At 39.6% G+C, this 14171-nt stretch overlaps 1 protein-coding gene across 2 annotated transcripts in view; it reads left to right on the plus strand.

Moving 5' to 3' along the window:
- TRPM3 (transient receptor potential cation channel subfamily M member 3) overlaps nt 1-14171 on the plus strand; it is a 247270-nt gene that overhangs the window by 180968 nt on the left and 52131 nt on the right. Inside the window, exons 16-19 of one of the 2 annotated variants that reach the window (XM_040356686.1) lie at nt 1968-2196; nt 3854-4021; nt 4655-4735; nt 10116-10253. In XM_040356686.1, coding sequence (XP_040212620.1) covers nt 1968-2196; nt 3854-4021; nt 4655-4735; nt 10116-10253 — 616 coding nt within the window. The remainder of the gene's footprint in view (nt 1-1967; nt 2197-3853; nt 4022-4654; nt 4736-10115; nt 10254-14171) is intronic. The other variant, XM_040356694.1, reaches the window with a different exon arrangement.

Genomic DNA, 14171 nt, shown 5'->3' on the forward strand with positions numbered 1-14171 from the left:
AACAATCAACGATCATTCAGTTCTTTGCCTTCAGCGATTAGAGAGCTGACGACTGTCAGCCACCAGCTCTCTGCTCTGCCCCTCCAGCACTCACTGGAGCACTGGGCTGTGAGGGGGATGGGAGTGGCTGGCTCAGTCTTTAAACAACTTGCTGGAGAGGCTGAGTCAGCTGTCAGTCAGGCATCTGGGTGGATCCCGACATTAAAGTCAGGATTTCTTCAGAGTCTGGACCAGCTGAGTGACATTAGCCAACATTGGGTTTTAGCCCACTGATGGCTAAATCCGGGTCACAGGAGTGCAGAACAAAGTACTTCTCTTTTAAATATATACTGTACAGGTTCGGCATTATTTTGCTTTATAGCTGATCTCCATGCCGATATTATTTTAATATCAGTCTTTCAGTAATCCTCTGTATGACCTCACTGCGAGAGGGAGAGGCAGCTCTCGTAGCTAATGAGGTCTCTACTAATTTGTGATAAGGAATGTGCTTGCAGTAAGACCTAGTTCCACGTAAACACGATCGGAATTTCCGATTGTGTGTGGGCCACATCAGACTTTTTTTCCGTTGGCGTTTAGAAATAGAACATTTTTTATTTTTTCCGATGGAAGAAAAACCGATAGGAAATTCCTATCGTCTGTGTGCAACTCAGACGGAGAAAAAACCCACGCATGCTCAGAATCAAGACGACGCATGCTCGGAAGAATTGAACTTATTTTTTCTCGGTTTGTCATAGTGTTTTACGTCACCGCTTTTTGGACGGTCGGTCTGACAGTGTGTATGCAAGACAGCTTGAATGGAATTCCAACTAAAAATTCCATCGGAAATTCCGATCATGTGTTCGGGGCCTAGGACTAACCCTGAACTGTCCAGCAGGGAGACTGATTCACAAGAATATGAACATATTCCCCAGCACACCACGGATCGTATATAACGTCTAAAAGTTTTAATACACAGAAAACATCACAAGAGGTGCAACGTTTCGAGGCCATGCAGGTCCTCTTTGTCAGGCAAGTGCCTGACGAAGAGGTCCTGCGTGACCTCGAAACGTTGCATCTCTTGTGATGTTTTCTGTGCATTAAAACTTTTGGATGTTATATACGATCCGTGGTGTGCTGGCGAATATGTTCATGTGGTTGATTGTTCCAGTACCCAGCTGGTGATCGCTTCAGCACCCATTTTTGTATTTATGAGCCGTTTCCCCAGGAAGGTGTGCGATTGGAATATTTATTAGACTGATTCACAAGAATGTCCAAACAAAATTAAAATTGATTTGGTTAGTAAAACAGTTCACGTTAAGTATATGTATTTCCATTTCAAAATATGTAGTTGATTTTCTGAAGTTCTACAATATTTGGATACATTTAAATGTTTGGGGAACTGCAGATAAGGTATATTTACTGGCCTTTTTTTTCACTGTATTTTTTAAATGCAAGCAATTTTAGTACTTGAATTTGACTTGGTATCAGCCTCATCCAGTCTACTGTACAATTCGTACAGCAGAGCTCAGAAAGGGGGAGTGAGAAGCAGTACAAGGGGTCAATTAGGTGCAAAGAGAAAACTGATAGGAGAAGAGCACAGAGTGATAGAAAGATAAGCTCATTGGCGTGATGCTCCATTCGCTGTTCAGTAACAGGTTGGGAGTAGAAAGGAGACCTGTAAATGAAAGTGGAAAGTGAACCTTAGTTATCAGACAGAGCTGTGCTGTGTTGTAAAGCTGTGTTAAACTTATGACTGCATAGTAAGCTTTCATTGTCCTCCACAGCAACCAGTTAGGTTTAAAATGTTATTCTTTAACTGTCCTTTCTCAGTACAGTGTTCAATCTGAATAGTTGCTGTAAACAGCTAAAACTGCATATGGTACTTCTTTCCTATGACATCTTGACAAAAAATACTATGTATCTCCACTATAAAAAAAGGGAACATTCATTGTAAAATGTAGTAAATAAGAATAATCTTTATGTTCCAGGGAGTTTGGGCAGCTGGCTGTTGAGTTATTGGACCAGTCATACAAGCAGGATGAGCAGTTGGCAATGAAACTGTTGACCTACGAGCTAAAGAACTGGAGCAACGCCACATGCCTGCAGCTTGCTGTAGCAGCCAAGCATCGGGACTTCATTGCTCACACATGCAGCCAAATGCTTCTGACAGATATGTGGATGGGTAGGCTGCGAATGCGTAAAAATTCTGGTCTAAAGGTTGGTGTCAAGTGAGGTGACTAAAAAATAAAGCCATTTAATTTTTCAAGGTCATTTTATTCATTTCATTTTTAAAATCCATGACAAACACTCATTCTGTACGAACATAACTTCCATGCTAATAATTTACTTAATTAAGTAAATTATAAAGCACCCCAAATGTGTATATATTGAATATAGAGGATTATTTTTGAAAGTAAATGGTAATCCTAAAATTTAAAATAATATAAATATGATTTAGTCAATAGAGTTAAAGATAAAGACTAAATTAGCTAATGTTTCAAATTAACCCTAAAAAACAAAGAGCAATACAAAATATTTTTATGTTAGTACAAGAGAAAAACTGAATTGTCACATACACAAACTAGCGAGTTTTTAATTTGTACTCTGTATTTTAAGAATGTCGGTAGAAACATTATGTATTAAGGTAATGATTAATGCATTCTCTTATTTTTTTAATTAAAGATCACAAATATTTATTTGACAAACAGTATACCATAACATAATTATTTTAAGACAGCAAAAGGTAATTTAGCTTGTCAAGTGGTGTATGTACATTAAAAGTAATGTAGTGAAATGTAAGGAATGTTCATCAATAAAAAAAAAAAATGAATATATTTTTATTATCTAATCAGGTAAATTTAAATTGCACATAAATCCATTAGATTTACTTTTGTTAGTTGGCAGGTGGGTAATTTAAACTATTTTGTGTGTGTTTACCAAGCTGTCTTTGACCACTGTGTGTAGTTATAACTTACACGCAGCTGAATAAGTCAGATAAAAGAGGTTCTCCTTCTTTAGAAAATTATTTAAAAAAAATGTCATGGGTTCATAACATTAAAAAAAATCATAAACAAATTTAAATAGGTAGTAAAATATGTAAAACGGTTTAAAAGCATGTCAACCAAAAAGCAAATACTCAAAACAATTATAATTCCCATACATTTTGAAACCACTCCAGTACGACAGTAGTTCTGCCAATAGAAGGGCGCACTATATAACAGGATGGAGAGAATTAATTTTCTAAAAGCTTAAATCGGTTGTATACCCGCAACAATTTTTTTTTTTACACCTGAAAGGCAAAAGGCATGAAATACTTACCTTGGAACGAGGTGTGTAGAACCTACCTGGTCCACGCCGAGCGAGATGTCATATTGCCTCGGCGCATCTTCCGGGTATCGCTGCTCCATCGCTGTGATTGGCTGGAGCGGCGATGTCGTCACTCCCGCGCATGCGTGCGGGAGACTTCATTCCGGCAAGGTCCGGCGGCTGCCGGGCCTCTAGCCGAAGGATCTTTGCTGTGCATGCGCCGCTGCAGTCAGCGGTGCATTGCAAGGGGAATATCTCCTAAACCGTTCAGGCTTAGGAGATATTCTTTATACGTACAGGTAAGCCTTATTATAGGCTTACCTGTAGGTAAAAGTGGTAGTAAAGACTTCACTACCACTTTAATTCTCAAGGATGTATTCCAATCCCTGAAATCTATGATAAGCATTTGCATTCCAATATCAGCAGTATCAACTTCACCATCCAATGTTTCTATAATTAAACACAAAATATACTAGATGACAAACAGAACTGCCATGTGTAACTACAACCCGAAACAATATTATTATATAATCCTGCTTCTGACCATATCCTTTTATTGCCTCTTTAGGTGATTCTAGGAATTCTTCTCCCTCCTTCAATTCTTAGTTTAGAGTTCAAAAACAAAGATGAGATGCCATATATGTCCCAAGCAAATGAATTGGAACTGCAAGAAAAGGAAGTGGAAGAACCAGACAAGACTGTAAAGGAGAAAGAAGACGATGACATGGAGCTGACGGTATGATTGAGATTTGTAATGCTGATCAATATTCAGAGTATATCCTCCCTAGAAATGCAATATAGGGTTATTATTGATCAACTGAATATTGCAATTTCGTGTGTCATGTGCAGTCATCTTACCTCTGTGTAACATTCCATCCACACTCAGTCATCCTGCTCAGCCCTTCACCTCTTTCCTTAAACACTTTTAAATTTACCAATACCCTGTTCTGGTTCACACAAAATGAACTTTTATGTATGCTTCTAACAATGACTCCTCTGGTGTCTGTGTTTTGAATTCATTCCCTTTCATGCATTGTTCTTGACTAATATTTACTAGAATTTATACAGTTATTTAGATTTGTTACTTATTTTGGATACTTTTCAAAATTTGAATAACTTACACGATGAGAAAGTTGCAAAAATGATTTTTAATCACATAGTCTTTCCCGGCAATCAGGTTTAGTCAATATTTACCACTTTTTTCATCAATGAACTGTAGCTTGCCCAATTTATTCTTATATTGGCTGAATTTTTCACTAGACAAATGAGGCTTTGATGTTCATGGAGGCAACTACCTACAGATATATGAAGGACAATAAAAAAAATACTTAAAGGGATGGGTGGTTTAAAATAAAACTTTTTTATGCAGGGAGTGGTGAGGGTGTGGAGTCGCCCACCTGAGGAATCAATCCAAGAAAGAATGGTGGACTTCAAGACAAAATTAAATTCTGTAAGTACTTGGGACCCATTGTCTTGTCCAGAGGGTGAGCAGGATGAAACATTTTTTTTTTTTTTGCTTTTACCACTCCTTCACTCCCTTCATCTAGTATTCTGGTTTAGATAACCCATTCACTTCACATTCTTATCTCTATCTTTTCCCATCCTTCACTATACAAGAGTGCATTAAAATTGCATTTGGATGATCAAATTGGTGCAATTCTAAGCTAGCTAATCATAGCATATAATAAAACAGAGAGCACATCCTGGAATTTTGTGAATCCATGTATTATATAAAATAAAATTGTTCTCATAAAGAGTATATTTCTCAGCTTTGTATGCATTAAACTCTCCTTGGCTGGTGTACAATTAACCATTATGAACACACAGTCTAGTCATCTCCTGCAGTAGCCACTGCTTTCAACAGTGGTGACCACAAGTGCAATGGAGACCAGACTCTGGGCCAGATTCAGGTAGATCAGCGGATCTTTAGATCCGCGTGATCTATCTGATTTAAGATACGCTGCCGCAAGTTTGAGAGGCAAGTGGCTAATTCACAAACCACTTACCTCCAAACTTGCGGCGGCATCTCGCAAATCCAACCCCGCCGGAATTCAAATTCCGTGGCTAGGGGGAGTGTACTATTTAAATCAGGCGAAATTTCCCGGCGTGCATTGCTCCCACTGACGTCACTAGGACGTCAGTGGTTTCGACGTGAGCGTAACTTGCGACGCGTGGGTTTCTGAATCGGCGTACGCAAACGACGTAAAAAAATGTAAAATTGACGCGGGAACGACGGCTATACTTAACATTGGTTGCGCCTCATAGAAGATACGCCGGGAAAACCGCTACGGAAACGTCGTAAGAAACTGCGTCGGGTCCGCGTACGTTCGTGAATTCGCGTATCTCGCTGATTTACATATTATTCAGTGTAAATCAGGGGGAACGCCCCCCGCGCCATTTTCAAATTGAAAATAAGATCCGATGGTGTAACACAGTTACACCTGTCGGATCTTAGCCATATCTATGCGTAACTGATTCTATGAATCAGGCGCATAGATACGACCAGTGTAAGTCAGAAATACGATGGTGTATCATGAGATACACCGTCGTATCTCTTTGTGAATCTGGCCCTATGTGTTCATTTTGTGAGTACAATTTGGTAAATGCTACAAGTTGACAGCATCTCATGCGCGTCTCATGCTAACAATTACTGAATGAGAAAACTTGTATTCAAAGGGTTGATATATTGAATGCAAATAGGCTGTGCACTTTGCAAGTGATGGTTTACTCAATGAAGGAATGTTCTCTTAGCTTAGCAAATGTGATGCTAATTCCCTTTGCAAAGAATACTCAGTAAGTGCAAGGTAAATTAGAAAAAAAAAACAGTAGTTTTAATTGTACCTGATTGGATAATGGAAGTCAGCACAGCTTCACGTCTAAGGCTCTGTTCACACCTAGGCGTATATACGCCTGAAGCGCGACGCCGCAGCAGCCCCTAAGACGCTGGAGGGCTGATTTTACATTGCCCTCTATGGAGATGGTTCACATCTCCACGCCGAACGCTGTACGCCTGCCGCCTGAAAACAAGTCCCGGACCTTTTTTTCAGGCGGCTTTCGGCGTTCGGCATAGGAGATGTGGACCTGGGGGTAAGCTACATTCACAATCGCGGCGTTTTGTCGCCACAAATCGTGGTACAAAACGCAGCAATTTGTCGCCGCAATTCGTGGGACAAAACGCCGCGATTAGGTACGCCAAGGTGTGAATGCAGCCTTAGGGAAAATTCTGTTGCAAAGTGAACAGCCTATTTCCCTTTAGTAAATTAACCCCATCATATCATTCATTGATGCAAGTGCTGAAGGTTGTATAAAGAGACAAGCACATGTTTCGCAGCAGAACCTCAGCAGATAGCATGTAAGTGAACCCCAAAGGGATTGACATGTTTTATATATGCAGCATTTTAAAGACATTCCAGACACTTGATTAGCTCTGTTTAATTGAATAGGGTTCTATTACTATTGCTATGCACAATGAGGCCTCTATTGACCCAAGTAAATAAAAGAGGTAGAGGCCCTGAAACCTTATTGCAGCAATTGCAATAACTTGTTGATGTCCTGTTCACATGAGCTTTGAATGGAGTTCATAGAGCTTTAACAAAGCATGTCCGAGGCCATGTTTTGAAGCAAGTTAAAACTAGCCCTTAAAGTATAAAAGAGGCTTTTCAAATCTTTTATTTCCCTTAAATTGAAACTTATAGGATTGCATTCATACAAAATCAAATTGAAAAAAAAAAAACCTTTATAAAACATGTTTCACTTTAATATGCTTATACTGAACCTTGCTTGAGACACGTCCAGGTAGCAACATCAAACGGTTGCTTCAACCAAAAAGAAGTTATGGTTCTATAGTATTTTGAACTGTAATTAATTAAATGTATTAATTGCTTAAAGCCTTTAAAAATGTATTGCACCTTTCTTTGTGTCTAAAAAATTGAGACCTTTTTCCAGGTCTCAGTACAAAATGGGAGAAATGTATTGGTTACTCTAGGCAACAGGAGCTTTTTCTGATTTAAACACTTAGGACCCTGTGTGTTTAATAAAGGCAACTCCTCTTTAATGTTTATTTTTAGGTGTTCTAAGGCTAATGTGAAATGCATTCAAAGAGAATAGTGCATGATTACTTTAAACCAGTCACTGTTGCTGGAGATGGTACATGTACTCTGTGCCTACTGCCTTTGTGTTTTCGTTGACTTTACACTAACCCCAAGCTATTTCTACATCCAAGCCATCTTGAAGTGTCATTGCAATTTGCATGGTTTGTCTCCTGATCCTGCATTTTACAGCGGTCTCTAGAAATGCCATCTTTATTTAAAGTCGCAAATTAGGTGGAAATAAGGACAATGCTTTGAAAGCAGTCTCCAGCTGATTTGAAATTTAAATTCTGTTATATTAAGGATGTGTCAGGCAGTAATTAAAATTAATGAAATGCATGGACTCTTTTCAACAAGACACAAAGCTCATTTCTACAGAATAATACTTGTCATAAATTTCAGTTTAGAACAAAATAAGACAAAACAATTGGTTTAATGTTTACTGTGAAATTCTTCAATTATAAAGTCATGATTAGTGTTATTCTACATTGATCAAAACCAGCACAACAAACCAAAACAGACAGGAAATGTTGTGCAAAGATGAAAATTCAACTCAGCAATACGGCAGACTCCTTGAGTGGAAAGTAGAGTACATCCAGCAAATCTTACCATCCCTTTATGTGACTAAAAGCTATTCACAAGAAGCGAAAAATTAATCGTGCTCTTCACTGCACAAGCAATATTTTGAATCACTGACAAGTTAGTGTCCCTACTTGATAATAAGCATCAATAGGGTTTTTTACAATCACTATTGTAAAAAAAAAATTAAGGCGGTATATGCTAAAAGATAAAATACTGATATTAGGCAACAGTATGCTATCAGTGAAGAAAAATTACAGCCCAGCTCCTTTAACATATTTTTTTCAAATTTGGATAGAATAGGGAAAGATTTGGATATCTGTCAAATTTGTATTCTAGTCTGTGTGAGCCATGGGCAGATTTCAGGAAGTGAGAGGAAATCTTTTGAACAGGGACACAGGAAACACACACTGTTAGTAAAGTGGGGAAGGTTTAGAACATCTGTTAATGCTTGTATTGCTATTTATTCTATAGTTGCTACCAAAATTCCTCATAATGAGTTCATAGACAGAAATGTTAACTTTTACCCTCACTGTCAAAAACTAATAAAAATATTTTAGGCTTAAACCTGATGTAAACAAATGTGTGTCTTGACATAAAAATTTTGCCTCCTGTCTTGGGAAAATCAATTTTCTTTGTGCTTGGTGCACACCACGTGGCTTGCGTCCAAGTCTAGGGCCGCATTTTTGAGTACGGTCGGCGTGAAGGGGTTAAAATGTGGCCAAATACAAAGAACAGGTTACACGAAGGAGATTGTTGAGTATTTTAGTCATAGATATTAGCCAGGGTCATACTTTCAGAATGTAAAATGAATTTGTATGTGATAGCTTCTCTTACCAACTGCAAGTGAAACATGATATTGCGACAGCCATGCAAAATTAAAACTGTGTATACAAGTACATGTAAAGAACAAGCACTTTAACGAGTGGCCATGCGTCCATAAGGGGCGCACAGGCGCCACCCCCTCTCTCCTGCCACCTGTCTATCACCAATAGATAGATTCATGCATTGCATGAATCTATCTATGGTTGCTGCTGCCACCCTCTGTTCAGGCTCCTGGCCCCTTTTCGGGCGCCAGGAGCCTGAATAACAGCCGGGGGGGGGGGGGTATTTTTTTGAAGCACCTGAATAGAGCCAGAGGCTCTAATAGGGGTCTAAAAATTTAAACAGCGAGCGCAATGCTGAGCTGAGGTCACTCAGCTGTGTGTTAGGAAAGCGAAAGAATATGGGTGGGAGGTGGTTAAAGTAGAACTAAAGGCAAAACTTTTTTATTTTTATTTTGGATAGAATAAGGGAGCCCCTGTCAGACTTTTTTTGCCATTGTGTCCCATTGGGGAGATTTTCCTTCACTTTCTGTCCCATAGCCACACCAGTAAGTGGGAGGAAATCCCTTCAAAGTGAGGGAATCCTGGGGTGTCATCAGGGTCACCAGAAGATTTCTCCTCTATTCCCGTTCTGGTGTCAACCCAAAAGGTAGAATTTTATTTTTCTCTCACTTTTGATGATAACGGTAAATAGGACAAATAGAGAGAGTGAACCTTCCTAAGGCCCCTTTCACATAACCCTTTTCGATCGTGTCCGCCTGATCAGACGGTCCATTCACGACTGGCGGGTGTTAAGGGACCTTTGTCCGTTTACGCCAGCCTACATTCAGTCTGATCCAGTCCACTGAAAACAAATGGAAGGGGATTCGTTCTCCTCTGTATAGGTCGATTGAATCAGAGGGAAGTCTGGTGTAAACGGACAGCGGAGTCCAGTTACACCCGGCTGACCATAGAGCAGAGCAGCCTGTCCACTGCATAAATTGAGTGGACATGAACCTTTCATCTTCCCGCTCTGTTCTGATCAGCAGGGGGTCAGTGGACAGGTCCCCTGCAGATCAAAACAGAAGTTGCCCATGTGAAAGGGGCCTTTCTGGGGCACAGACAGCAATAAACACCTGACAGGGGTTCCAATCCCTCTCCACTCTATCCAAAACTAAAAAAAAAAATTGCCTCTAGTTATAATTTAATGCAAACAGTCCAGTAGTAATGTAGTACATTTTAAAAACTCTACAATGGCTCAACTTTACCTTAAAAGAAAATGAAGGAAGGAAAATGTTGTAACACAGAACATATTGCTAATGCACCCACTGAGTAACAAATAAAATCTACTCTTTTACAGGCAATGTTGGCACGAGGTAATGGGGATTCATCCAGAAAGAAAGATGATGAGGAGCATCCAAGACACAGGCTTATACCCCTGGGAAGGAAGATCTATGAATTTTACAATGCACCTATAGTTAAATTCTGGTTTTATACAGTAAGTTTCCTATATTTGCTAACATTATTAATATTATTACTACAACAGTACATAGTATGGATATATATCCTGCGCCGTAGTAGGGGAAATTCAAAGGGAGTGCTAGCTTATTAATATCTTTTAGATGTTTTTGATCATGCCTAGTACATTACTCCACGGATTTAATAAACACTCAGATCATTGATATACTAATGTTTTTTTGTAACCCCTGTATGCCACATTAAAGCTTTGTTCACACAGGCTTCAGCTTGTACAAGAGCAGTGTGTGCATTAATCATTTAGGAAGCAAACATTTGCAAAGTTTCCGACAAGCTTCAAGCAGCTTTGTTGAAACCAGCCAGTGCGGTCCTAACAACAGCAGACAGCATAGGGGTCACTCCCCAAACTTTACCAGGCCCTTTTGGCTCTTGTATGGATTTTTAGGGAAACCCCCACACCAAAATGTAAAAGAAAATGGCAAAGGGTCCCTTCAAAATCCATACTAGACCCTTATCCAAGCATGCAGCCAGGCAGGCCAGGAAATGGGGGGGGGGGGCGAGTGAGCGCAACCCCCTTCCTGAACCATGCCTGGCCTCATGCCCTAAACATGGGGGGGGGGTGCTTTGTTGATGGGGACAAGGACCTCTTCCCCACAACCCTGGCTGGTCATTGTGGGGGTCTGCAAGCAGGGGGCTTATCGGAATCCAGAAGCCCCTTTAAAAAGGGGGTGACCAGACCATCAAAAAAAACTAAAACAATGTCCCCCGGTGTAGATCCATTGTCAAATACTATGCCTGCTGCACCCACCGACCCCAAAAAAGAAAATCTCCACTCGCGCCAAAGGCTCCCGCAGTCTGCCTGCTCCACCATCTGACAATTCTTAAATAGCGAAGGGGCGAAGCTACCCAGAGACATCCCCTGGTGCATTCTGGGTTGGTGATGTCACAAGGGGGTGATTGCAAAGTGAAGCTTTACCTCATTTACTAAACTCTGAAGCAATTGCACCTGCAAAGTGCACAGCCTATTTGCCTTTAGTAAATCAATTCCACAGTATTGCCTGGCCAGTACTAATGGAACTCACTCTCACTGTTGTATTCTTTATTTAATTTAAAATACAGAAGCTGAAAAAATAGAAAGAATGAGGCACTATGTACATGGGCCGATTAGATGCCCTAACAAGTTTAGCAAATCAGTATCTAATTTAGCTCCCTAGGGACCCCTTGTAACTAAAAGGTGCATGTAGAACCATTGTAGTGCATTGAGTGCCACTCAAAATGAAAAAGTGGCAGTCACATTCCCTTTATGATTAGTAACAGTAAATCAATGGAAACCTGCTCACAAAAAAAAATTGTATCGTCTGTGTGTCTCCATGGTCATGATACATAGGTAAATCTGTTGATCATCAATGGAGTCCACACGCTTTTTTTGTCTTGCCCCTATAAGGCAGACATACAGGGGTTGGTTTACTAGAGCTTAGTGAATGTGGTGAAATCTCACTTTGCAAGTGTACCCAATCGTATAAACAAGTAACAAAGTCAATTATTAGGCATTGAAGCAACTATATATATATATATATATATATATATATATATATATATATAACGTTTATATGAATAAGAGGAAGAGGAAATATAAAAACAGGGGGAAATCAGGTTAGGGCCATGGAGGGGATTTCCATCTCGCAGTGTCAACCATCTGAAAGGTATCGAATCCATGGGTCCCAGAATCTCCTGAAGGCCTACATCCTGTCATTTAACACTGCAGATATTTTGTATTATTCAATTGCCATTAAAGTTTTGCTTTCACAAAATCAAATGGGATAGATAGTGTCTTCCATGACCTGGCTATGGAAATTCTAGCTGTGATAAAAAATGCCTCCTGGATCATCTGGGAATCTCCCCACTTAACCTTTTTAGCAATGCTTCAGATGAGGGCGTGCTTATATTTATTGGGTAGGGGAATATATGAAATGATATATTCTGACCCAGAATCGCCTACCTTTAGGGCAGGGCCACCATATATCGTGTAACATGCCTTCCAGCCTTGATCTCCGAAAGCATTTGGGTGAAGCATCAAGCACAGAGGAGAATCAAGATGGAGTCATATATGTATCATCTTATGGCCTCATGTACACTGCTGTTGATAAACAGATGTTTAGGAGCAGTTGGGCATTTTTTTCAGCAGCCCCTGAACTCTCATCTATGTTATCTTATCTGTACATGTACAAAGGGTAGTTTATAGTAGTTTAGGAGCAGTTGGGCATTTTTTCTCAGCAGCCCCTGAATTTTCCTCTATGTTATCTTATCTGTACATGTACAAAGGGTAGTTTATAGTCGTTTAGGAGCAGTTGGGCATTGTTTTTTCAGCAGCCCCTGAACTCTCCTCTGTTATCTTATCTGTACATGTACAAAGGGTAGTTTATAGTCGTTTAGGTGCAGTTGAGTTTAGTGGCATTTTTTTTTTTTAAAGCAACAAACTGCATTCAGGATAAAAGTTTAGAGAGAGAGAGAGAGAGAGAGAGAGATGTTTCCTGCATTGTAGGCATTTGAAAAGGTATACTGAGCAGTACAATCTGTTATTTGGAAAAAAAACACTTCTAAACGAAAACGCTCATGAACGCCGCTATACGCACAAAAACATGGCATGGAAAAGTGCCAAAACTGACGTTTTTAAATGTCAGTTACTAGCTGTCAAGATCCAGCGTTCAGAAGAGGTTTTAAAATGTCCTGGGTATATGAAGCCTAAGGCCTAGTACACACGACCGAGTTTCTCTGCAAAAACCAGCAAGAAACTTGCTGGGAGATATTTTTTTGCCGAGGAAACCGGTCGTGTGTACATTTTCGTCGAGGAAACTGTCGAGAAACTCGACGAGCCAAAAAGAGAGCATGTTCTCTATTTCCTTGACGGGAATGGAGAAAATTGGTTTTTCGAGTTTCTCGACAGCCTAACAAGGAACTCGACGAGGAAAACTATGTGTTTCGCCCGTCGAGTTTCTTGGTCGTGTGTACGAGGCTTGATAGTACCTTGTAATTTGCTTCAATATTGAAGTGTTTATAAATTATTTTGATTTCCTAAATACTCATTTATGCCATTCTGTCAATTCCATTGCCTTACCCGGGTCTTGTTCCCATTTTTAAATATAAAGTAAGGACTATAGACTATATTGTGGCGATATGGCCTGCCATCCTGTCCAGATTCCTGCAAAGATATTCAAATGATATCATTGTAGTCAGATCCGTTTGTGATTCGGTTGTGGTCCATGTGGGATGAGGGTTCAGAGTGTGGAAATGTATTAGTTGAGCTAATTGTGCAGAATGAAAGTATTTTATGAGACCTTGCATTCCCTGTCCTCCTTGGCATTTAGGGGTTTATAGCATCCGCCTATTAACTCCAGACTGTTTATTACTCCATATTAATTTTAACAATCTCTTTTGGAGAGAAAGAAGATCAGATTTCAAGTTATCTATCGAGTCCTTTCTGAAAAGATATGAAACCATTGGCAGAATATTAATATTAATAGAATGTAACCTCCCAAACCATGAAAGTGGGGAACTGGGACCTGGGACCACTTCTCAAGGTCTTCTGAGAGTTTTTTTTTTTTTTTTTAATAGGGGAAGGATAGTTACATTTATTCTGATTCTGAAAGGAAAAAGCTAAGTTGGTGCCCAGGTAATAGAGGGCTGCTCACTTAGTAAATTATGTTACTAAAGCTTTTAGCAGGCAGATCTGAATTTACTACAAGGTTTTAAAATGAATGATTTTTATGTAGTATTTTGTACATAAATTTCAGTTCACAAAATGATCGCTCTGGTTAAACCCAATTTAAAATTTACACATTATAGTAAACTGAGCCTATTGCAGTCTTTGGAGAGAAGTATGTTACACAAAAGGTTGCAGCGAGCTTGACTGGAATTAAACCACATGTCCACTTTATGTACG

Source organism: Rana temporaria, chromosome 1 (genome assembly GCF_905171775.1).
Source record: "Rana temporaria chromosome 1, aRanTem1.1, whole genome shotgun sequence".
Classification (NCBI taxonomy): domain Eukaryota; kingdom Metazoa; phylum Chordata; class Amphibia; order Anura; family Ranidae; genus Rana; species Rana temporaria.